Source organism: Pelodiscus sinensis, chromosome 28, assembly GCF_052426305.1.
Source record: "Pelodiscus sinensis isolate ZL-2025 chromosome 28, ASM5242630v1, whole genome shotgun sequence".
NCBI classification, from domain to species: domain Eukaryota; kingdom Metazoa; phylum Chordata; order Testudines; family Trionychidae; genus Pelodiscus; species Pelodiscus sinensis.
Genome location: NC_143079.1, coordinates 1792353 through 1817500, shown reverse-complemented (window position 1 = coordinate 1817500; position 25148 = coordinate 1792353). Strand labels below are relative to the sequence as shown.

The window sequence follows — 25148 nt, the reverse complement described above, 5'->3', positions numbered from 1 at the left end:
AATGAGAAAACAAGCAATTTCAGCAATAGCACGCTGGGACTCTCGATTCTGGAAGCAAGTAGAGTTTTAAGCGCGGTGAAACTTGGGGGTACCTAAAAAAACCCAGACTCCCAAAAGAGGAACAGTCAGCAGCCATGGGTCTAAAACCCCCAGGGGGTTACCAAACTGGAAGGCTGCCCAAGAACAGTGCTGTCAGTGAAATAAGACCCGTGAGGTGGAGAGACGAGATGGCCGAGCTGAGCCGAGCCGAGGAGCCATTTGTGCTGGAGCTGGCAAGGGTATTTCCAGATGTGTCAGAGCACAGGGCTGGGCAGCAGGATGCCTGGTCCTGTTCTGAGCTCAGACTGACTTTTCTGTGATGCAGGGCAAGTTACTTTGCTTCGGTGCCTCAGTTTACCGCAGGAGACTATCTCCCAAGGGCGTTGGGGGTTGGCCAGGTGCTCTGAGATCTTCAGTGCTGCTCATTCTTACCACTGTCCAATGCCTGACCCACATGTTTCTCCTTGGCAGATGCCCCAGCTGAGCTGTGAGCATCTCAGAGGGCACCGAGAGTTGTACTTGGCCCACCTGGCCCTCAGCTTCATCACGATGGGATTCGTCTGGCAGGAAGGCGAGAAGGAGCCTGTCCAGGTAGATGCTGTGCCAGACGGGTCACTTGCTCTTTGAGGCCAAGCTCACAAAGGCTCTTTCCATACAAATGCCACCAGACGAGGCGGAGCAGCACCGCTCCAAGCCAGCCTTTGCCTGCCGCGGGCTGGGGAGTCCATTCTCAGCTGGGAGCTGCTCACGCTTTGGCTGGTACAAGCTCTGAGCTCACCTGACCTCAGAGAGGACCCCAGGAAAGTGCAGCCCTGGGAACCTTCTTCCCGGAGCCCCAAATAGCAGTAAGCACCCGGCAGCTCCACTTCGAACGCAGGCTGGTGGCCTGAGCTCAGCCCCCTGCTTCCCTGACGGGTTTAACTTTCAGCCGAGCTACCGTGTCTTCCTTGCCACCGACGCCCGCGTTCAGCTCCCTCCTCTTGCAGCGGAGATGAACTCCTGGCGTCCGAGATGGAGGACGCTGCCCCGCATGCCTGGCTCCCTGCAGACTCAGCCTGGCTACGCGTCACATGCCCACCGGATCATCTGAATGAGCACAAGTTTGTGTCTTCCAGGTGCTGCCGCGGAACCTGGCTGTTCCCTACTGGGAGATCTCGCAGAGGCTCGGGCTGCCTCCCATCCTGGTTCATGCAGATTTTGTGCTAGCCAACTGGAGGAAAAAGAATCTTAATGGGTAAACATGAGAACAATGAAATCTAGGCCTGGACAGACAGGAACTGGGCTGTTACATTGCGCTGTGTCAGAACAGCACAAACGATGCCATTGGTCAGTCTAGCTGGAAGGTGTAAGACCATCTGTGTCCATTTACGCTGGAACGCTGACATTTTGATCATCCTTTAAAACTTCCCGGCTGTGTCTACACTGGCCCCTTGAATTACCGGAAAAGCACTGACGATGTACTGTAAGAAATCAGCCGCTTTTCCGGAAAAACTATGCTGCTCCCGTTTGGGCAAAAGTCCTTTTTCCTGTTCCGGAAAAGGGCCAGTGTAGACAGCACAGTAGTGTTTTCCACAAAAAAGCCCCGATTGCGAAAATGACGATGTAGATGCGCTTTTTCCGGAAATACTTATAACGGACAACTGTTCCGTTTTAAGCATTTCCGGAACATCATGCCAGTGTAGATGTAGCCTCCCTGTCTGACCCTGTCCTGGGCCTGGCTGGCAGGCTGTATAAATAGTCCTTACAAAGACCATGTCCGGTTCAGAGGCAGAGTCCAGTCCTTTGCACACCGGGGCCAGTGCACCAGGGAACACCAGGACCAGCTGGGCACTAACATTAACACCAGTGTCAGGATGACACACACAGTATCTCTGCTACTCGGGTCCATTTCTGTACTGACGCGTTCTTCCTGTTTCCTTTTCTTGCACGCTTGCTGTCAACCCCCGAAACTCCCGCAGGCCTTTGGAAATTGAGTAAGTATCTTATACGCGGATTTCCTTCCTAACTGTGCTAGCTTTGAATCAGGTCAGTCCCTTGCTCCATGCTACCAGGGCTTCTTTTAGTTTAAATCTACCTCCTGCTACATGAGAACAACACAATGGCAGAGCACTTCCCCTGCAACATAATAGCTGCTGGCGGCCTGTGGGTGACCCACATGGCTGTAAATAGCTCCCATCTCTCACACATAGGGACGGATTGTGGGTGCAGCACACTGCTGAGCTCCTCTGGAAATCTTGCCCTCCATGCCCTGCATGCATTGCCCCAATTTGATTAGGGATGTAGAAGTATAACCGTTTAAACGGTTAACCAATAAGCCTGGGCTTATCGGTTACTGTTAACAGTTATACGCAGGCTCCTGCCCTGCTCCTGGGGAGCCAGCTGCCACCCTGTGCCAGCAGTACGGGGGTGGCAGCCAGCTCTCTGGGAACGGGCTGCAGGAGCTGGCTTAAAAGCTGGCTTCCAGTGCGCACCAGCTCCTGGGGAGCTGGCTGCCACTTCGTGCAGTGGGTTCATGTAACCGCTGAGATTTCCAGCAGTTACACAATTACCTGCTTTTTACCATCCCTAGTTCTGATTGGCGGGACTGGCAGTGGGACACACAAACCCACCTGCAATTTGCACAGGGGGCAGGTGCTGACAGCCACACGGCAGAAGCTTTCCACTCTGAATGACCAAAGACTTGAAAAATTCAAGTTGTTTCTCGGCGGGAGGCATCACTCCCAGAACCTGATGGGGTGGCTGGGGAAGGAAGATAAAGAGGAGGAAAGTGCTTTATAGCCTCACATTGCTACTAAGGTTCCTTCTAATCTTTTCCATCCATGTGTGGAATATTTTTTTTAATGTGCACCAAGGCATGTGTGAATGTGCACCACCAATAGAAACACAAAGCCTAGCTGTGGGCACTCTGCTAATCAGCAGGGCGGCACTGGAATCTTCCCCTGAACAGCTGCACATGTGCCCAGTTTCCAGGTAACGCTGTGCCCGGCACCAGTGTTTGTGGCGTCCTAGTGCCTGGCCAAACTCGCGCAAGCAACACGTGCGTGGCAGGGGCTGATTCTGATCTGGCTGACGGGGCACGTGAGAGCAGTGCGGGGGAGGGAGCACGAAGGGCTAGTCGCACAGATTCTCGGAAGGAGGCTGTTTTAATCTTGGCCGGCTATGCTCCTCCCTACAGGAATCTGGACACCATCTTTTCCCTGCTGGGAGGAGAGACTTTGAGAGGCTTCATTCTCGTTACGCTCCTTGTGGAGAAGGCAGCAGTGCCTGGGGTCAAGGTACAGTACAACTCAGATGCCCGCCGTGGGCAGACACCCCTTCGTCCCTACGTGTGCGATGCCAGGGGCAAGTCACTCCGGTCTGCGATCCGTGGAGAGGACGGTTGTCCAAAGGGTCTGTTAAAAAGGCAGGCGGCCCTGCAGCCCACACAATCATACCTGAGCCATGTTCATTAGGAATTAACCCGAGGGGCAAGGTGAAGTGTCGCCTGTTCCAGCCTGGCCCGGTCTGTGGCCCCCAGCCTGGCAAATGGTCGTTCCTCTCTGTGGTTGTGTATCATGCACGCGTACGGAGGCTTGCCTGGCTGCTGCCACGTCCCCCCTGTGCTGACGATAAACAGCGAATGTCACATTGGGAGCAGTTATCGTGCAGCCTTGTGCAGGGGGCCCTGATGGGCACAGAGCCACTGTCTCCCGGTGCTGTGGTGTGGGAGCCCCTGTCCCAACCTCTGCCGTGTTTCGGGGGGTGGAGCTCACCCTATTGCATGCCGGCAGTCTGCTTAGGGGTCTCTTACCATGGCCCAGTGAGGATGCCCTGGCAACAAGACAAGGCGGGCCGGTCCCAGTGACGGAGGGGGCAGTGCGCCGAGAGGCACCCCATGGGCATGCAACCCCATGGACCACGGCTCTTCCACTGCTCTCTTGCAGGCAGTTGTTCAGGCAGCTAATGCCATCCTGCAGCCTGACACAGAGGCCCTGCACGAGGCCCTGCAAGACCTGGCAAAGGCCATCGGAGAGATGACGGCTGCTTTGAAACAGATGCATGGTAAGAATCACACTTCCCACGCCGAGCTCTGTAGCTCCTGGCCCAAGTGGGAATGCCCCTGGATACGTGAGTGGAAACACCTGTGTGAGCCAGGTGGAAAGAGTCTAGGCAGGGACAGGGCCGCAGGGGTCATGGCCTGGAGAAAATCAGATGCAAGGCAGGTGTTCCCAGGACAGGCAGGGATGGGCCTGCACCTGCCATTCAGCCAGCATCCCGAATAAAAGGAAGTTCTTCACACAGCGCACAGTCAACCTGTGGAACTCCTTGCCTGAGGAGGTTGTGAAGGCTAGGACTATAACAGGGTTTAAAAAAGAGCTAGATAGATTGATGGAGGTTAAGTCCATTAATAGCTATTAGCCAGGATGGGTAAGGAATGGTGTCCCTAGTCTGTTTGTCAGTGGGTGGAGATGGATGGCAGGAGAGAGGTGGTTTGATCATTCCCTGTTCAGTTCACATCCTCTGGGACACCTGGCATTGGCCACTTAATTCCACTGCACCCCCCAGCCCCGTGCTGCAGTAGCACCCAGCACGGGGAGCGCCGTTATGTCGCGCGAACGGTCAGTGCCACCGACAAAGCTCACGGGAGCGGTAAAGGAGCCAGGCGATGTATTGGAGGGCGGCGGCAGCACACAGCGTTCTAGTCTCCTCCATGGCTGTTCGAAAGATTCAGGGTCGTTCCTCAGCTCAGACCGAGAAGGAAGAGATGGGCGATGGGAGGGAGGAGGCAGGCGTAACTAACCGCCTTTGGCTTGGGGTAATGTGGGGCTTCGATTTCTGTTCCAGACTATGTGGATCCGGCAATATTTTATGGTGTGATCCGGATCTTTCTGTCTGGGTAAGTACGAGGGGCTTTTCCCTCTGCAATGGTCCTAGTTCTGGCTTTCTAATTTTAATTTTGTAACAGGTTTCAGTGTTTGTGAGCGTAAAGGCCTGCTGCTTCTGAAATGTATTTCTCTTTTCCATCCGAGCTGACTTTGTCTAGAAGATTGCCAGCCTGGACACACATGCCTTTTTATCTCTCTTCTGTTATAAACTTCACAGGACTGGAGATTACTATACATGTATTTCTGGGAGAGCTAAAAATAACTGAAAGTTTGTTAATAAACCTATTTTCCCTCTTAGATGTGTATAACAGCAGCTTCTGACAGTTAATGTAATGGGGGAGGGCTAGCCTCAGAACCCTAACTGAAACCCAAAAAATGACCTTTCAGTAACATACACATCTAAATATATGCATTCTTCAGAAGCCAGTAGATAACTGCCCTGCCGCGAAAGTATTTCCAGACTCCTGATACCACCCCCGCCCTAACATTCATTCAGAGCTTTTAGCCATTTGTAAACATGCAGTTCATACAGCAAACACTGCCGGGTTTTGATAAGTGATGGAAAAAGCAAGTCAGGTCAGGAAAAACCATGACTGGCCAGTCTCTTGTTTTCCTAAGGACTTGTGTTTTTTGTGGGGGTGGGGGAAATTACATTACATAAAGTTAAAACCTTGCACCCCACTAAAGGAAACAGAAAATTTCCTTATTCTCTATCCAGAGGAATCATGCTAAGGAAAGGTCACAAGAATAAAAACCCCACATTTTCAGGACTTGGTGACAGCCACCTCAAATGCTCTCATAACCCAGATGTCTGAGAATGAGGCAGTCATGGTATTTTGTTTGCTTTTAGCAAAACCAAACCCAAGTTTCCCAGCAACAGTGATGGGGCTCGGAGTGATACTGCTGTAATTCTGTTTTCAGGTGACAGAATGCTTTCCAGTGCCATGGTTTGCTCTGTCGCATAGGCAGGCTTGGTTCTTTATAGGAAAAAAAATAGATAGGTCCCTGCTGCAAGAAATGCAGAAGATTCCAAAGCACGAAGGGCATCTAGGTTTCTAGCTCCTCACTGACAGTCAGGGCCAAGAGCTAATTCGGAGCTGGAGTGCCCTTTGCATCTTCTAATAAGTCCCTTTGCGGACCAGCCTAACAGGCATGACGGTAGGAGATTCACTGCTGAGGCACAGTAAATGTTAGCGCATCGCAACGCTGTAAACTCTGCACTGTAAGTGAAAAGGAGAAATTTAAAGAGATGACCAGGAAGACAGGTTGGTTTCAAAACCATGAAATTGATCGATCAATATTATGCAGCAGCCTAGGAGGCTCCTTGGTGTCCGAGACAATTAAGGAGGCTTTTTAGAGTGACTGCTCTGGAGGTTAATGAGAACTGAGGGTCCGATCCCTACAGATTACTGTGAGAGCTTGCTTCTTGCAATTATATGTTCTGTTGATGAGGAACACACACACACACACACACTTTAAGAAGCCATACCACACACACCCACACCCACACCCACACCCACACCCACACCCACACACACTTTAAGAAGCCATACCACACATCACTTTTAATTCCCAAAGAACTATCCAGGAGCCAAGATGTATCTGGCTAAATGCTTTACCATCCTACAGGTCACTGTCAAAGCAACGAGTAGTCCAGTGGCCCTCCTGAGACTGTCAAAATATTGTTTTATAGAAATCCTGCTTCAATAGAGACCCGTCCTCACACTACACTGTGGTGCTGCCGAGTTTTAGCCTTCTCTTGTGTATTCCAGGCAACCAAGCCTATCAGAGTTGTCCCCATTCTGCAATCAAATGCAATATTCTTAGCTCCCTGTAGCACCATTTCTTGGCATTCTTGATGACAAAGGGCTTAAAATAGGCATTCATGAGCTCTCCAACATCTGGCTATGGACGGTTCTAAATGATAGTTTACAAACAAGCACACAACATGAGCGTCAACACACACACACACACACACACACACACACACACACACACACACACACACACACACACACACACACACACATTCTCTCTCTCTCTCTCTCTGGGTATGTCTACACTATCCCGCTAGTTCGAACTAGCGGGGTAATGTAGGCATACCGCAATTGCAAATGAAGCCCGGGATTTGAATTTCCCGGGCTTCATTTGCATAAGCCGGACGCTGCCATTTTTAAATCCCGGCTGGTTCGAACCCCGTGCCGCGTGTAGGAAGCCTAGTTCGAACTACCTAGTTCGTGCCGTGTGTAGCCGCGCGGCACGGGGTTCAAACCAGCCGGGATTTAAAAATGGCGGCACCCGGCTTATGCAAATGAAGCCCGGGAAATTCAAATCCCGGGCTTCATTTGCAATTGCGGTATGCCTACATTACCCCGCTAGTTCGAACTAGCGGGGTAGTGTAGACATACCCTCTCTCTCTCTCCCTCCCTCCCCTGCAGGCAGCACACAGTTCTGGAAAGTGTCCAAGGATGATGCAGCCATCTTTGATGGGTCATCTCCAGGCCTGTACCTGTTTCGCCGGGTGAATGTTTTTGAGAAGGGATGGATGGGTTGTATGTTTATTCTAGAAACAACAAATCAGCCCGGGTGCTGTTGGTTTGGTATTATTCACGCCGCACAACAGACGTGCGTAGCACTTCACAGACAAAAGGCTGCTCCCCAACACAGCAGCTGCCATCTGCATTACACGTGACAAAGACAGGCTGGGGAAGGGGAGCATCAGAGGGAGCTTGTTATTCTATTTACGCGTCTTAGGTCGAGTTTCTTCCGGTGTGATACGTGAACATCAGAGTCCTTCACCTGAAATGAGGGTTCCCATGAGGAGAGGGTGCACAAGTCAGACCTCGGGGGGTTTGCTCCAGCTGGCTGCTGTAAGGGTCAGTATTTGAAGTCTTTCTTCACTCCCGCCTTGCATTCTTGTTAAGGTGGAAAGACAACCCGGCCATGCCCAGAGGGCTGATCTACGAAGGCGTTTCGGAGGAGCCCATGTCGTATTCTGGAGGGAGCGCGGCGCAGAGCTCCGTCCTTCATGCCTTTGATGAGTTGTTAGGAATTCGTCATAGCCAGGAAAGCAGTAAGTCAAACCGGCCTTTGCTCGTTTGTTTAAACAAGGGGCAGTGGCTGTATGTCAGATACACTCCCCAATGGAGACAGCCATGTGCAAACCAGACTCTCCCAAACCCACCTGCTGCTGTGGCAACTGGGAAGACGTTGCCTTAATACACTGGGGGAGGGTGGCTATTAACCCCGGGTTCTGGAGGCCTTGTTCCCACACCCCAAAGAGTCTACTTAGTACCACAATCCAAGCCAGACAGGCCCATCCAGGCTCCGTATGGACAGAGCACCAGCCAGTAACAGCAGCTCACTCACATGTGCACACCTTATCATTAGCCTAACTAGGAACTGAAAGGCTTCCACGTATTTCAAGCAGGTAAAGGGGGGGGAAGGGGTTGGGAGAGTAAAGCTGCCTGGACAATTGCACGACCCGAAGTTCCTGCCCTGTAGAGGTAAACAGGAAGCGTGAAGAACACAGCAGCAGAGGGAAGGGCAGTCTACACATGCTGGAGGTCTGTGCGGCACCTGTTTCAATCACATGCGAACCCCGTCCCTGCACCAGCTTCTGTGCCTCTGCGGCAGGCTAGCAAATTCACACCAGGTGTAACCCCCCCTTGCAGAGCACCCTCCAGGTCCAACGCCCCACCTAAGCGGGGTTTCCGCCCTGCATCGGCCTTCCACGGGACCTGAACCTCTCACTTTCTTACCAAATGAGGACGTGCTATTTGAATGTGCTGATACCTGATCCACAAGCGGACAAATATGCTCACGCTGGAAGCCGCAATTTGCATTGATCTGTTTTTTAAACGCACTTGCATGTTTTTAAGTCACTTTATTACTTTTCCCCAGTTACACAGATTTACCTTGAAAGAATATCACTCGGTGGGGACATGTAGCACTAGACTCTTGAAGAGAGACCATATTACATCAGGAGGCTAGTGCCTTGTGTAATTCGAGGGAGTTGTAACAGGGGCAATACGTGGCTACAGCAAGGTGCACGGATTCCGAGCTTCCGGGGCCCAAAAAGAGCAGTTGCCTGTGATGCCCCTCTTAGGATACAGAGCTAGACACCGTCACTACAACCCTCGAGGGCAGATGCAGTCACAACCCTGCTCTACGCTAGGACCCTATTCTGAAATAACCACCCCCACGGGCGAATTTACAAGCGGAGCGTCCACACTCCCAAGCTGCGGAATTCGAACTCTGCCCGCCTGCTGCTCACCAGGAGTAAAGCTCATTCCAAAATAGCCATTTCGAAATCGCCTTGGCCTGGATGTGCCGGTGCTGCTGCACTGAGTGTATCGGCCTCCTGCAGCTCCCCAGAATGCTTCCTGGGCCTCAACGTTGGAGGCAGCGCGTCCACATTGACGGCGCCTGCTCAGACTCATGTCGATGCTTCCCCACAGTTAGTGTTAAATCAGGAGTCCCTAGGCTGAATTCAGTCATTTGGAAATCGTTTCCTAGTGTAGACATGGCCTCAGGTGCTAGAGTCCCTACCAAGAGGCAATGAAAGGCAATTCTGTGTGCACCAGGGAACAGGGACTTGTTTTCCATGCTTGGGATCTGCAGGCAAATCTGCTTTAGGGCTGGATGGGTCCCAGCCCTTGTCCCTCATTGCTCCATGTCACAGCTGGCTCTCTCTGCCCTCACAGGTCAGCAAAGGCTTGGCGAGCAGGCTGAGACGTGCTGGCAGGGTATCTGGGGGAAAGCGGGGAGCACTCCAGAATGAATCAGAGCTGGTTCGAGGTTATGCGAGTGTAGCTGCTCCCTGGGAATTGTCCAGATTCCTTTATCAATTCGTTGCTCCCCCTGCCATTTCACTTCTTCCCTTGTGGCTCTTTCGCAGCTGCCTTTCTGCACAGGATGAGGGGCTACATGCCACCCCGCCACCGGGCCTTCATCGAAGAAATCCAGTCTGCCCCTTCGCTGAAGCAGCACGTCCTGTCCTCTGGAAACGAAAAGCTGCGTTCAGCCTACAACCGATGTGTGTCTGCCCTGACAGACTTGAGAACCTACCACGTTACCATCGTCACCAAGTACATCATCACCGCCGCGGCTAACGCCAAGGCCCGGAAGGAAACACTGAGCCACGGGGCAGGCACCCTTCAGATGAACCCCCCGTCATCGTTAGAAGGGAGGGGGACTGGTGGCTCAGGCATCCTGAGCTTCTTAAAGAGTGTCCGGGGTACGACGAGAGCAGGGCTCATACATGAGTAAGGGGAGCTGTGCCGCAGCAGTTTGACAAGGGGGAGAAGAGAGCGCTCGTTTAACACCAAAGAACGCTTTGTGTGATAATTGCGTGTAGCGCGTGTGCCAGGGCCTGGCGGGTTGCCCTAGTTGAAAGGTTCACTGTAGGTAGAATATTCCCTGCCCCATGTATATGAACACTCGGTCGTGGAACGCTAGAACTGGAAGGACCCTCGAGAGGTCACCAAGTCCAATCCCCTGCCCTCATGGCAGGACCAGTCTTGGGAATAAGCTAATGCCGGGAAGAAAAGCGCTGTAATCAGACACATGGGCGATGTCTATGTGGGGAGAAAAGGCCTGCAGCAGGACAGGGAAGATGACTGAGCCTCAGGGGGCTAAAAATCACAGTACAGACTTTTGGGTGCTCTGAATGTCGACACAGCAATTTTTAGCCCCGCAAGCCTGATCAGCTGGGCTGGCCGTGGGTTTTTCCTCCCTGTGTGGACGTACCCTTTGCTTCACCATCATGCAGGCAGCCAGGAAAGTCCCAAGGTCAGCAATCCCTTCCAGGGGTATTCTTTGTGACGTGAGTCATGTGTGGCCCGAGGCAGCTGCTGGTGGGGACAAGAGAGGCAGGCACTGGCTGTGGGACGGAAGTTCAGGCCCCCCATTTAGGAGTTTGCACACCCGAGTGAGGGATCCAAGTATTAGGGCCCAGTTCTGAGAAACAAGGGCCGGTTTCCAAAGCAGCATTCACCTTGGATGTTTTCTGACTGCTAAAAACTAGCAAGTACCTGAGCAGCTTGGGAGCTTTCCTGCTCACTGCCGTGGGGCTTTCGGGCTGCCAGCAACATCACATTCTGCACCACGGCTCTGCTGCGATAGCACTGTGCTAAGAATGAAACCTGACCCATGTCCTACTTGGCTGGGGGGAAGCCAGTCTGGACTGCATGGCTCAGAAGAATATAGGAAGCATCTCTGGCCTTAAACTCTATGGGCTGCGTCTAGACTGGCAAGTTTTTCCGCAAAAGCAGCTGCTTTTGTGGAAAAACGTGCCAGCTGTCTACACTGGCCGCTGGAATTTGCACAAGAACACTGACGATCTCATGTAAGATTGTCAGTGTTCTTGCGCAAGTACTATGCTGCTCCCGCTCGGGAAAAAGCCCTCTTGTGCAAATGTATTTGTGCAAGAGGGCCAGTGTAGACAGCTAAAAACTGATTTGTGCAAAAAAGCCCCAATGGCAAAAATGGCGATCGGTGCTTTCTTGTGCAAAACTGTGTCTAGATTGGCACGGACGCTTTTCCACAAAAAGTGCTTTTGCGGAAAAGCGTCCGTGCCAATCTAGACGTTCTTTTCCGCAAATGCTTTTAACGGAAAAACTTTTCCATTAAAAGCATTTGCGGAAAATCCTGCCAGTCTAGATGTAGCCTATGAGTCTCTAAATTCCTCCACATTTCGTTGTAGCACAGATAAATGTTACCCGACTGTCTGTTAAAGGGAACAGAGTTTATAAATAGCCTACGTTAACGGCGCAAAGGCCCAGAAAGAAGCATTTCTCGATAGTTCATGACTCTCTGGGTACGATCAGCCAACAGGAGCCTGCTTTGGTGCAGCTGGGGGAAGCACACATCCTGCTGGTGTGTTTGGTGCCCATGAAGTAACTGAGAAGCCCAACTCTGCGGCCAGAGGAGCGGGTCCTCAGTTCTCCTTGATCAAAGAGCCCGGCTAGTCTCTGGAGTCCTCAGGGGCCTTGCTTTCTCCATAAAACGGGAGCAGAGAAACCTTCTCCTCTTGGTCTCCCATCGAATCTGTGTCTCAGCAATAAATCCCTGGGGTCAAGGCCCACAGCATGCTGCTGACAATCTGCACAGCCTGTAAGTATCACCGCTTCAGGGGGAGGGGCACCTCACAATGCGGCTCCGGGTCATGTTCAGAGCTCGGCAGGACCAGCCCAGCTTCACCGGTGATTAATCAGCCCTGCCCAGTCAGTCAGCTTCTTGCATGGAGCCCTGAGACACTGACTGGGCAGCCACCCTGCAGCTCAGAGGGAACACTGCGCAGGACTTGTCCAGAAACCAAGTAGGGAAAGGCATTTTGTTGGATGGAAATCAGTCATCTAAGCGTGGAAGTGTGCAAAGCCGGGGCCTGACTTCTCATAAACTCGCCTACAGTCCTCAGAAAAGGGCGAAACAGCAGCCAAAGGGGTTCCTATTGGTACCTGGTTATTGTAACTTGCCAGCACGTGCCTTGCACATCACAACCCAGCGCTGTTCACCTCCGTCTCCGTTTATTCCACTTGGAACGTAAACAGACAGTAACTCCCTTTGGAATCGGTTCTCTGATGTCTTGCCCCAAGTACCAGCCAGTGATGTTGAACAAACCAGTCCCAGAACTGACCCTGGGGCACTCTGCTTGATACTCCCCGATGCTGCCAGGAATGTGGGAGCCCCAGAATAGATTTCAGATGTAAAATATAAATCAGAACAGATTTGTGACAAGTCGTTGCGAGGGGTGGGGAGAGAGCACTGAAATTGTGACACATTTAGTCAGTTGAAACAAGAGATATTTCCCACTTTATAGGTGGTTGTCCTAGCTACAGCCATCTTCATTATAAACAGCGCAGAGACAGCAATGGGTTTTGATAGGAGATAGGGACCAGTCCTTTTGGAAACAGCTCTAAATAACTCTCCTGTTGTCAGGGAGATTTCCAGGAACCTAAACAAAAATTTAAACTACGATTTTATTAAATTCCATTTTCCCTCATATCCTTTTTAAAGTTTTATGATCAGCTCCATGCCTTGGCAAGGGAACTCTTCAAAGTACAAGCAGTGTGCAGAGAATTTCCATTAAATGCAGCGTCTCTTGCAGGTCAGGTCTCTGCTTCTCAGGAGTCGCTGTGCACGCGGCGAAAAGACTCCCATGTCCAACACACACTTTATAAGGAAATGAAAAGGGTTTTCGCTCCATGGATCAATAGGCAAAGAGATGCCCACTTATTCTTTTGTGGTGGGGGTTCAGATTTACGGGCATGCATGCCGGAGTTAGGAGAAAATGGCAAAAATGAGGACAGGTCTCTTTGGGGGCATTTTAATTTAGCTGAGAAGTGAGGGATTTCCCCCTATTTCCCTGTTCGAAGACAGGTTGCACCTCTCTACACCCGGATTCTCTGGTCCAGCAACACCCCGGATGCTCCAGGATCAGAGAGTCGTGGTGTGGGGGTGGGAGCCCTGAGCACAGCGGGAGGGAAGGGGGAACCACTCAGGTCCCAAGGGTGTTGGACCAGGGAGGGCACTTTCTCACTTTGTTTTGAAACTCTTGGAAGATATTGCACCTACGTGTATTCTGCACAGATGTGCTGTTTACATTATTTCCAGAAGAAGGCTATTGTAGCGCCGCAGGGTTCGTTTTACACTCATTGCCACTAATAAGGAAATCCAGTGTAATTGCTAAAGTAAGTCGTCTAGTTTAGCACCTGCTTTCAAGGGATATTAACAAAGCCTCATCAAGGACAATGGAGATGGAAGGCATCAATCCCAGTGGAAGATAGTTCCCTACTGTACGTAGCCTAGTGCTTTGTTCAGGCTAGAGTATCGGTTCTGTTTCTCAGTAAAGCTGTAAGTCGGGCAATCAGTTTGTCTAAGGTCAGGTCTACACTAAAGGCAAGACACACAACTCTAGATAAGTTAATTACGTAGCTGGAGTCAATGTATCTTGTTTCGTGTTTCCCACCATCCCCACAGTGGGAGGCCGAGAGCAAACACTCCCTTTGGCTTTCCTTCCTCCTCGCAGGAGCAGGAGTACTGGCAGATAGCAGGAGTGCCCTCTGAATTCAGTTTAGTGAGTCTTAATTAGACATGCTAAATCAAACTCTAGAAGATCAACTGCGGCAGCGGCGATCTTCTGTTTAGTATAGACAAGGCCTAAGTAAATTATTCACAACTAGCTACAACTTTGTTGGTACTTCACTTCATTTACAAGTAACCAAATACAGCTTCGTTGAAACTTAATTTCATTTACAGGTTTGGGACCCATCACAAAGGTCTGAATAACGACATAACCTGGCTAGCACACGACCTTCCACATCCTAACGACTTAACCAACCAAACAATGGGTACTTAAGAACAATTTGCACCGTCTCTATCAGCTTCAAGTAACATGAACACTCTAATTCACTATTTTTCTCCCTTCCTTCTTTCCCCCCGCCCATCCCCTATTTATTTTGGAACTGGACTTTTAATGCTCCATTCATCTGAAGAAGTGGGTTGTACCCACGAAAGCTCATGATACCATCACCATGTTTTGTTAGTCTTTAAGGTGTTGCTAGACTATTCGTTGTTTTTTATGGCCTAAGTAAATTACGCCCAACTAGCTACTTCCGAGATAAAAAGCAGATATCAAACCAATGCAAACAGCTATATTAGAGATTTATCACCTTCCTCGTCATTCAGCAACAACCAACGGGTAAGTCAGTTGGGCAAGCACCAGAGGCAGCTTCAAAACAGCATTTCCCATCCTATTCTTCTAAGTTCTTCGCTGTTTCATGCTGCAAATCTGCTGCAGAGATAACTGCGGCACTTCCTGCTGCCCCAGGTCCTCTGTGCAAATAGAACGTAGCAGCCTTTTCCCATTCAGTCACCAGATGGCAGCCGTAGCTTTTTGTTTTTAAGCAGAGGGGGGAAAAGCGACTTGATTCCAAGCCGTGCAAATGGGCTTCAGCAAACAGGGATTATTCATGGCACAAATTTTAAAATGATCAGAAAGTAAATTAAAGCATTTCCTATGTAGCTATATTACACTCTTTCTCTCACACACACTCCAAAGGAACAGCTAGGTCGGCGAGATCTTCCGGGCTTGCGTTCCGATTAACGAGGGCAAGGTCTCGCCAAAGAACAACATTCCTCCATGGCAAAGGTGAGCCACCCCCAATGTCAAGTCAAATCTTCCAGACTAGCCCCTGTAATTTGTGCTGGTCCCAGCAACATGCCCGTCTGAAGACAGATTTTCTTGTGGCCCCGCATTCCGCTATGTGCTGCGGATAGACAATTTTATCTAGCGAATTACCTACTCCAAGTCTGTGTAAATAGACGTTACATCTGCAACTGAGCCATAATTACTCACAGCCTTCGCCTGCTTGCAAACACTGTAATTATTCAGCCACTAGAATTATGTTCAAGTCTCTCAAAATTGTCCTGGAAGAGGAAGCAGTGGCTGGTGACAGAGATGAGAAATGAGTAGACCATGTAGGAAGAAGCGAGAACAATTGACTAGTTGTCAGGGAGTCTGGTATTAGTTTAAAAATGGGCCATTAGGCACCTGAATGCACTTACACCCTCCCCCAGTCGGCACTGCGTTGATTAAATAAGCATTAAGACCATGGCAGGATCACCACAAACCCTCCAGTTATCCTGATCACACATGGGTAAGGCAGAAGCTCAGCATGTGTATCATTTCACCAGGATGGATGCCTTCCTCCTTGTTCTATCTTCTGCCCCTGGGACATTCTGTACCACTTCAGCCTGTGAACTAGGCGGTCGCTTAGGGCGCCAAGTTAAATGGGGCGTCAAACGGTGGCGCAATGTCATGGAGGGGTTTGGAGGCGGGGGCGCCGATCGCATGGTTCGCCTAGGGCGCCAGTTGCTGGCAGCTCGTCTAGGGCCGCCCCCGCCTGTAGGTCTCCTGCTGGTTTAGAACTCAGCTGATTTCCCCTTTGGAACCAAACTCCTGACAGGCGGTCGCAGCGTCAGTAAGCAGAATATTCTAATATCTGCCGGAAGAGCTAGGATGACCAGATTCAGCAGGCAGCTTCCTCCGATCAGAACTTAAAGCAAGGTCAGGGTTTGGCTGGGCCAGGAACATGGGATGTGTGTGGAATGGGATTGCTTCTCGTACAGACACATGGAAAAGGGATAGAATCACCAGGCAGAATCGCCTCATCTAGGACACCCTCCCGCCCAGCACCCTTCAGGGACGGCCACCCCACTCAAGAGGGAGATCTTGGAATCGTTGTGGATATTTCTCAGAAAACAGCCACTCGATGTGCAGTGGCCGTCAAAAAAGCAAACAGAATGTTGGGAAGCATTAAAAAGGGATAGAGATAAGAAGGCAGAAAATATAATATTGCCTCTCTATAAATCCAGTGCATGCAGATGTGGCTGCCACAGCTCAGAGACATATTTTGGAACTAGAAAAGATAGAGGAAAGGGCAATAAAAATGATGAGGGGTATGGAACAGTCTCCAAGGGAGGCTCGATTAATAAAACTGGGACTTTTCAGACTGGAGAGCGATGACTAAGTGGAATATAAAATCCATGAGTCTTCATGATTTTATAGTCAGCAGGTGTATAAAATCACGAGTAGTGTGAAGAAAGTAAATCATAAAGTGTTATTTCCTCCTTCTCATAACACAAGAACCAGGAGTCACCCAGTGAAATTAACGGGCTGCAGGTTTAAAACAAACACAAGGAAACACCTCTTCACACAACGCACACTCGACCGGTGGAACTGCTTGTCAGCGGATGTTCAAGGCCACGATACCAGCAGTGCTCAAAAAGAGCTAGCTAGATTCATGGAGGTTCGGTCCATCAGTGGCTCAGCCAGGATGGGCAGGGATGGTGTCGCTAGCCTCTGTTTGCCAGACAGCTGGGCAGGGTACCAGAGAGGGATCACTTGAGCTGCTCACTGCCTCTGGGGCATCTGGCCTTGGTCACTTTTGGAGGAGAAGCTACTGGGCTAGATGGACAATGGGGCTGCCCCAGAGTGGCCGTTCTTACCTTCTCAGCAGGGACTTTGCCAGTAATTCAGTAGAGCCAGGGTTTCACTCATGCGCCTAAATTTGTCCCATGAACATCCTTGGGGCTGAGCTTACGTTGTTAAAGAATTTCTGACCCAACCTTCTCTATTGTGCCAGATGCTAGGAGCTCTGTTCTCAGAGCTGCTGAGCGCCCCCAACAGCCCACTGCTCAGCACTGTTAGAAGACGTTCAGGGCATCAGTGCCTCGTTTTATTGACCCAGCACTTGCTGGCATTGCCACCCAAGGTGTGCGTCACTCTCCCTCCCCGTCAATTTCCCCAGGTTGCGGCAGCTTTGGCAGGGCCACCTCTCCTGTAGAGTCAGGTCCTTTGAAATTGAGGGCAACCCAATTCCCAGCTCGCAGCAGCCTGAATCATTAAAGCTCCTTGGTGCATTTCGTTTGGAGCCTTCTTTTGCCTTAAAGCGGTGGCTTAGGAAAAGATGTCGCCAGTATACAGCCTACAGAGATGTGTCAGCTGCTTTACATCTTTATCTGCCAAACCTCATTCAGCTAGATCTCGGGCTGAGAAGAGCGGCTGCCTGTGTTATGCAGGACATATTTCATACTGACGATTGTCTTGGTCTATTAGATTTCAGTTCCTTTTGGGAAAACAGCAGGAACTACAGCAAAAAAAAAAAAAAAAAATCCCACTCCAGCTAAATGAAAAAAATCACAATAAGTATTCTAAGGGCGCTGGCGCAGACTGGCACTGCAAGCAAGATACATGGGGCTGTCAGCCTCACCCACATGTCCTGCAAAATATTGGAACCAACAGCTGATTAAACAGCAACAACAGAGTCAGGACAGAATCCCAAGTCTGTGGTGCTGTTGAATGTGTTCACTGGCGTTAGAACCCTGCAAATCCGCGGAGATCTGCTTTAAAGCCACGGACGTGGATGTGGATTTCCACCGCTTATTTTTGTGGGTGCAGGTATTTGTAAAAGCTGTAGAAACCATTTTCATATTTAGCTAGAAGCCATCTTGTATCTCAAAAACCATTTCAGCTTTTCTCTCAAGCACGTAGACCAGAGTGAACTTTCTGTCACCCCGTGAGAAGAGGCCTACAGGATGGGCTATGGGTACGTGTTAATTGGGCTGGTTGGGACAGGAGATGTACTCCCTCGCACCTGTCCGCCATCTTGTTGATAAGGCTTTGTTCTTCCAAGTTTAATTGAGGATTTCTGTAATTGGATGCCCTGACGTCAGACTGTTTGGCTAAGGGTATAAAGATACTAGAATTAATTGTATTAGCCAGCTTTACCGGGCCTGGCTTTGCTGGGACCACGTTTGGCTCATGCTGTGCTTTATTAATTAATAAAGCTGTTTGTTAGCTGCCTAAACAGAGAGGATCTTTTTTTTTTGCTTCAACATATTGATTGTGTATCCAGAACCCTGCAGATTTGCAGATAGTTGCTCTATGTCCACGGGGATCCGCATCTTCTACAAATTATTTTTGCAGATATGGATGCAGGTACCATTTTTGTATCTTCGCAGGGCTCTGACGACAGCTCTGAAGCGCCTGATGGTCTTTAATGTGTTTATCCTCACACATCCCGGCGAGGCAGGGCAGTGCTAATATCCCCACTGTACAGACGGGGAACTGAGGCACAGAGAGGCTCTGTGGCTTGCCTGAAGTCACACAGGAGTTTAGTCCAGGTCTTGGAAAACACGGGGTTGACACTGTAACCTACAACCGCCAGGCACCTTCCCACCAACCGACGGTCTCCAATAAGGAGGCAAACCGGATTCCATCTGCAGTAACTCTTTGGAAAGGTTTCCTTGTGCCTCGGGAGCCTCTGAATTCAGGCAACGCTGGAAGCAGCTAGAAGTCAAAGCGCCCCCATGGACAGGACAGAGAGCTCCGTGCTCCCAGCATCCAGGGAAAGGGGCGAAGGCCTGCCCCAAAGCGCAGTCCAGCTGCAGAACAAGAGCGCGACAGCCTGTTTCCTGTTAGGAAAGGGAGGTGGGTGCACTGGGAGATTCTCTGGGGCCTGCGGGAGAAAGAGAGAAGGCAGCAAGGGACCCTTGAAAAGACGGGAGGAAGCTACAGCCATTTATTCAAAGGCCAGAGGGGGAGAGAGACGGAAAGAGACGGACCTGACCCAAACCCAAAGCAGCCAGGGAGGTTCTCTCAGGCAGCTTCCCAACTCCATTGCTTTAAAATCTCTCGTTGCTATTCCGGCGTGTGAGCTAAGCTGTGGGCGCACGTGAAGAGACCTTGTAACGCGTTACTTCATTGGACAGAATGCAATGAACGCAAGCTGGTTTTCCTGCTCTCCCCCAGGTCCATATATCGCTGGGTACACAGGCCCAGCAGAAGGGGCGCTGACTTGGGCCCCGGTCAGAGGAGAGATTTATTCAACGGCACCTACACGCATGAAACATCAGACTCAGCTCCAAGGACTCTCAGCTGCTGAGATTTTTGGTGACATCCTTGCACAAGGAAAACGCGCAGACGCCCCTGGCTTTCTTTCACAGCACATCGGGACAGCGACTTCACTAGCACTTTGATTCATTTGTATCTCGTATTCAAACCATTGATGTCTCTCAGTGATCACACGATCAGACATCACAAGGCCTCAGCTGAGCGGTGACTGAAGGTACAAACAGTGGTAAATTATTTAGGGGGCCCTAAAAATACCACAAAGCAACGTATGTTAAAACGAGACGCTACTCTGCTCGCTCTGCGGCGCAGGAGCCATTTTGCAAACTAGCATACCAATCTTCCATTTCCGTCAAGGGTAAAAATGATCACGGCCGCACACGCACATGCACACACACAGCAAGACAAAAGCAGCTCTCAGCCGCACTTGATGCACGCCTTTTAATGCTGCATATTATCACAAGGGACCAATACGTCGCATAAAGGACTCTGGACCCCGCACTCCCGGATTCAGGGCCCCGACGGGTGTGGAGGGGAGAGGAGAAGGGAAGTTGTCCTGGGGCCTGGCACCACACTGTGCTGCCGGGACGGGTGGGGCCCGGGCCGTAAAAATAACTTGGGCCGGCGTCTGGAGTCGGGCCCCAGCTGCTTCTGGAGCTCTGCCACACAGTGCCCTGTAGATGGTCGCAGGGAATTTAAAGTGAGGGGCCGTGGTGCCCTGTCACAAATCCCCCTCTTCCTCTAGCAGCCGCTAGCCGGCCAGAGACAGTAGGGTGTGCCTGGGCACACCCGGCACACCCCATGCACATGCCTGAAATGGCCCAGTGGCCCAGCAAGCCCATCGGTGGCTCCTTTCTCACGCCCTCCCCCCCCCCCCGCTGTTCTGGGAGTAGGCCACAGCCAGTGCAGGTCATTACAGAGCGGAAACCGTCCCCTCCTTTGGGATTATGCTCACTGACCACTGTTGGTGCATCATTTATGGCCCTCCTTTGGCATCGCTGGCCCTGGGGATCTGCAAGCGAGATAACCTGCGACAGGCTGAGCCTCTCTGGTCTGGGACATTGCTGGGGGAGAGGGGGAGCTCCCCTGCTCTGGCAAACTGCTCAGGTCCTGAGGATGCCAGACCAGGGAGGTCCAACCTGTGGTGCTCAGTTAGCAGAAAGGCTTGGAGCGGAGGCAACTGTTGGAGGGAGCCGGGGAGATTTTTTTAAATGTGCGTTTGGGACATCACGGGGCTGGAGCCCGGTGGCTAGAATTCCATCTCCTCCCCCTCTCAACTTTCCCTACAGCCCAGCAAATGGGGATTTCTTGCAGGCTGCATCATTGTCACAAAACCGGAGCGCCTGACACCTCCCACTCTCAGACAGTTGTGGCTTTCCCTTCTTCAGCGCCTCTCATCAGAGCACCTCAACGGACTAATGAATGAAAACTAATAAGGCTCACAATGTCTCTGCGTGGTAGGTCAGTATTTCATCCCATTCCACCGGGGGGAAACAGAGGCCCGGGGAGCGAAAGTGACTTGCCCAAGGTTATGCAGTGGCAGAGCAGGAACAGAACTCAACAGTGTGCTCTGACTAACACAGGCCATACGGGGTCTCCTGATCTCTATTTCAGCTCTTGGAGTGCACAAGGGCCTCATTTGGCTCCTGTGAGACCCAGAAATGTAGAGGCCTTTACGTTCCAGATCTGAATTACTGGCCTCATCGGGAACCAGGAAGCCATTCCAGACCCATTCATCATGCTGGGATGTATCAGCAGGAGGATAGTGAGTAAGAAGTGCCTTGCTTCCCCTCTGCTCTGTGCTGATAAGGCCTCCTCAGCAGGAGTTTTAGGCCCACTTCTGGGGAAAGACTTGGACAAATTGGTGAAAGTCCAGAGAAGAGCAACAACAATGATTACAGATCTAGAAAACATGACCTCCGAGGGAAAAGTCAGTCTGCAGAAGAGAAAACTTGGAGGGAATAATAATTACGACTTTAAAAGGTTTTTACAAGGAGGGTGAAAAATTGTTCTCCTTAACTTCAGAAGACAGGACAAAAAGCAATGGCCTTACATTGCAGCAATGGAGGTTTAGGATGGACATTAGGAAAAACTTCCTGTCAGAGACGGGTGGTTAAGCACTGGAATAAATTTCCCAGGGAGACTGTGGAGTCATCATCATTAGAGGTGTTTCAGAGGAAGTTAGACAAACACCTGTCAGAGATGGTCTAGATAATGCTCAGTTGAGGTCCCTTTGGCTACGTCTACACTGCCAACGCTATTTTGGGACACTGGAGTATTGCGAAATAGCTATCCCGCGTCTTCACAGCAAGCCCATTATTTCTGGCTCGCTATTCCGACGTCCCTGTAACCCTCATTCCATGAGGAGTAGGGACGTTTCAGAATGGTGCTTTATTTCTAAATTCGGCTCTGTGTAGACATCTCCAAATGACAAAATAAGCTATTTTGAAATAGCATCGAAATAAGATACACAGTTTGCGTCGCTCTAATTGCAATTCTTATTTCGAGTTAAGGAGCTGTGTGGATGCACCCTTCCAATCCTACCCCTCTATAACTCTATGAACTAAAGGACGAGGTCAGAGCAAAAAGTGTTAATTACAGCCTGGGAGCCGGGATGGAGGAAGGCGAGAATTACTCAGTGACTAACATGGAAGGGGAAGAGAAAGCAGCTGACAAGCTGTCTCTGCACACACAATTAGAATAAGTAGTTCTCAGCAATTAGCGTGGCCAGTGACACCGCGGATGGAAAGGCTCCTTCCTGATGCAGTAGCAGACGGACACCTGCCTTTTAATGATGGGGGGCTGAGCTACTATGGTGATGAGGGCCATGTAAGTCCCCAGCCATGTAGAAGCCCTGTGTTGTGTGCAGGTCAGGTCTGGTTTGCTTCTGATTATTGACTCCCAGCAGGGAGAAATGCCTGTTCCATTCAGCGGGTTGGGGTGTGTGGATGCAGCATGTCTGAAGATGCAGTAATAGTGCTGTAGAGTGGTTAGGGCAGAGCGACAACCAGAGTGCCACACAAAGGCTGCTGTAGGGGAGTGAGCACAGCAATAATCTTACCAGCTGACCTCTCCCAGCATTTGATATTTTCAAAGTCTGGGACCTACAATGACAGGACGGCCTATGCCAAAAAAATGGTGCAGTGACCCCTCTTGCGTATGGTTTGTACTGGAGACCAATGGCACCGTGGAAAGGTGATTTATCAGATGGAGAGCACCACCCAACCGGCTCTTCGGAGCTGGGCTATCTTGCAGCCAGTGAAATCTCAGATACAAAAATAACGTAAAACAAGACATTGTGGCTGATGTGTCACCGTTACAGCTGCTGGAGAAAGAAGGGAATGAGAGACGACAAGTTAGTGGGTGTTTGGAATAAAAATTACTACATGCAGGGAAAAACAACCAGAGCTAGAAGTCAGCCAGAGGTTAGCGAAGGTCTGTTCCCTTTTAGCGCATGCAGCCACTTACCCTCCAAGGTGATGTAAGTTGCTTGGAATCTTCGTATCCTTCATTTCCCAGGACCTGGCGCTAAACTCTCAGCAAACAATAGTCAGCAGCGATAGGACGTTCTGCTGGCAGCTCACGTTTTACAGGATTCCGGGGAACAGGAAGTGCCGCTTTCCCACAAGTGCAGAGATGAACTTAATGCCTAACAGTGAACAGGACTGTGTTTGCATCCTCACTGCTGGAAAATGCAAACCTGGTGGAAGCAAGAGATTTTGCCCCCTGTATTTTCTCCTCCAGTGGGCCGTGTTTAAATAAACGATAGGATTCCTGGTTAGAAACATGGTTGCATGTTCTAGAGCTGGCCAGTGGGGTTTGGGCTATGGGGCCAGGACACCAGAGATTAGGCCTCAGCTGGAGTGCTGTGTCCAGATCTGGGTACCACAGTTAAGGACAGATGTGGAGAAATTGGAGAAAGTCCAAAGAAGAGCAACTAAAATGACTGAAGGTCTAGAAAGCCCTAAGAGGCAACGTGGGAACATTTGTTTAGTTTGGGAAAGAGAAGACAGGGAGGGGACGTGAGAGCAGCTTTCAAGTACCTAAAAGGGTGTTACAAGGAGGAGGAAGAAAAATTGTTCTCCTGGCCATCTGATGATAGGACAAGAAGCAATGGGCTCAAGCTGCAGCAAGGGAGGTTTAGGTTGGACAGTAGGAAGAACTTAAACAGTGGACTAAATTCCCTAGTGCGTTGTGGAATCCCCATCACTGGAGATATGGGAGAGCAGGTTGGACAGACACCTGTCAGGGATGGTCTAGACAGTGCTGGCTCCTGCCGCGAGGGCAGGGGACAGGACTCGATGCCTCTCGAGGTCCCTTCCAGTCGTAGGGTTCTGTGAGCTCTGTGTTCCACCTGTGTCCCAGCCCCCTGCAGCTGGGGAAGAGTAGACGAGGGGTGCATCTCTCCCGAGCTCCCTGGAACTCCCCCTGCAGGTGTCAGGGCAGTGGCACAGGCGCAATTTTTGGAGTTTGGGTGCTGAGCTGCACCCATCTGTGCCCCTCACCGCCCCAGCCAGCACCTGGGACCTCGCGTGTGGGGCCAGCAGCCAGGACCCCGGGCCTGGTAACTGGGTGGGACCCTGCATGTGGGGATGGTGGCGGGGCCAGCAGCTGATTGGGACCCAGGAATGGTGACCAAGACTCTTTACTTGGGGATGGCAACAGAGCAGGACCCGGGGCAGGGAGCAGTGGGGTCGGCAGCCGGAACCCTGGGCGCAAGAGGAATGTGACTGGGATGCCCAAAACCTGGGGGGAGAGCCGCAACCCTCCCCCGACCCACACACCTTTGCTTCCTGTGCCTACGTGTCAGTGTGGAGCCAAGTGCAGAAACCCCACTCCCAGCCAACACAGAGACCACAGCAAGCTATGCTCGACGGGCGCTTTGCTGTCCCCACCACCAGCCCACGGCCACCCAGGCCACAGCAGCCGCTCAATAGTTTACAACAATAAGCCTGGCAATTTCCAGGTTTACCCGTACGTACCGCAGGGTGGATGTATTCCGAGCCGGGAAGTGAAGAAACACCCTGACTTAGATGGCACTCTCGTGCCGTTGGTTCTGTTTTTAGAGAGGGGTGATGGTCCACAGCCAGGACTCCCAGGGGCTGGGGTAATACACGGAACCATGGAGATCCCAAAGAGCGCGCATGGATAGTCGACACTGATGTCAATAACTACGTTATCGGTTTACCTGTGCACCGTAGTAATGGTACAACGCCGTGGTAATGATTTTAGAACAGTCTCAGCTTTCTTCCGAAACTTACAACCACTGCAGCAGGATTTCAACTAAATCCGTTGGCAGGCTCCGTTCTCTGGCACCCAAGCAGATGTGACGCCAGTTCTAGGTTCGCAGCCAGGGCTGGCTCTGCCTGTCTCCAGACACTCCCTGACGCCACACAGCTTTCGTGACACACCCGGGCTCTGTAGGGTGTGCCTCTCTGGCGGGATCAGAGAAGGGGCCTCTCCAAACCCTCTGTATTATTTCTCTGATTGCTCCCGCAGGAAACAAGCCTTTCTCCAGGAGCAAAATTCTCCCACCCCACACAATAGTGTGGGCATCTCACCCCAGCTAAACAATGAGCCATTGTTTGAGCACTTTAGCTACATGACATCTGTGATACTTGAGTTCAGTTTAATGAAGGGAGAGTGGGCGGCTAACTGGAAATTATTTATCTAAGCCTTGGAAGGCCTTTTCCGTCCTGAGCTAGCGTTTCACTCATCATCTGGACTGCTCACGTTTTACTCCTGCCGTTCAGGGAAAACTCCAGATGTGCAGCAGCCCTAAAGCCTGTTTTTGTAAGGCTAGTTATTCAAAACTAGTAGCCACCACC

The 25148-nt window shown here is 50.9% G+C and overlaps 1 protein-coding gene across 2 annotated transcripts in view; it reads left to right on the top strand.

Moving 5' to 3' along the window:
• Positions 1–10238, top strand: part of IDO2 (indoleamine 2,3-dioxygenase 2) — a 16165-nt gene extending 5927 nt beyond the window's left edge. The window contains exons 3-10 of one of the 2 annotated variants that reach the window (XM_006113251.5): positions 511–630; positions 1155–1273; positions 1998–2012; positions 3215–3314; positions 3963–4080; positions 4864–4915; positions 7829–7977; positions 9805–10238. In XM_006113251.5, the coding sequence (XP_006113313.2) occupies positions 511–630; positions 1155–1273; positions 1998–2012; positions 3215–3314; positions 3963–4080; positions 4864–4915; positions 7829–7977; positions 9805–10175 (1044 nt within the window). In that variant the 3' untranslated portion in view covers positions 10176–10238. The remainder of the gene's footprint in view (positions 1–510; positions 631–1154; positions 1274–1997; positions 2013–3214; positions 3315–3962; positions 4081–4863; positions 4916–7828; positions 7978–9804) is intronic. The other variant, XM_089773766.1, reaches the window with a different exon arrangement.
• Positions 10239–25148: the final 14910 nt, after the last annotated feature.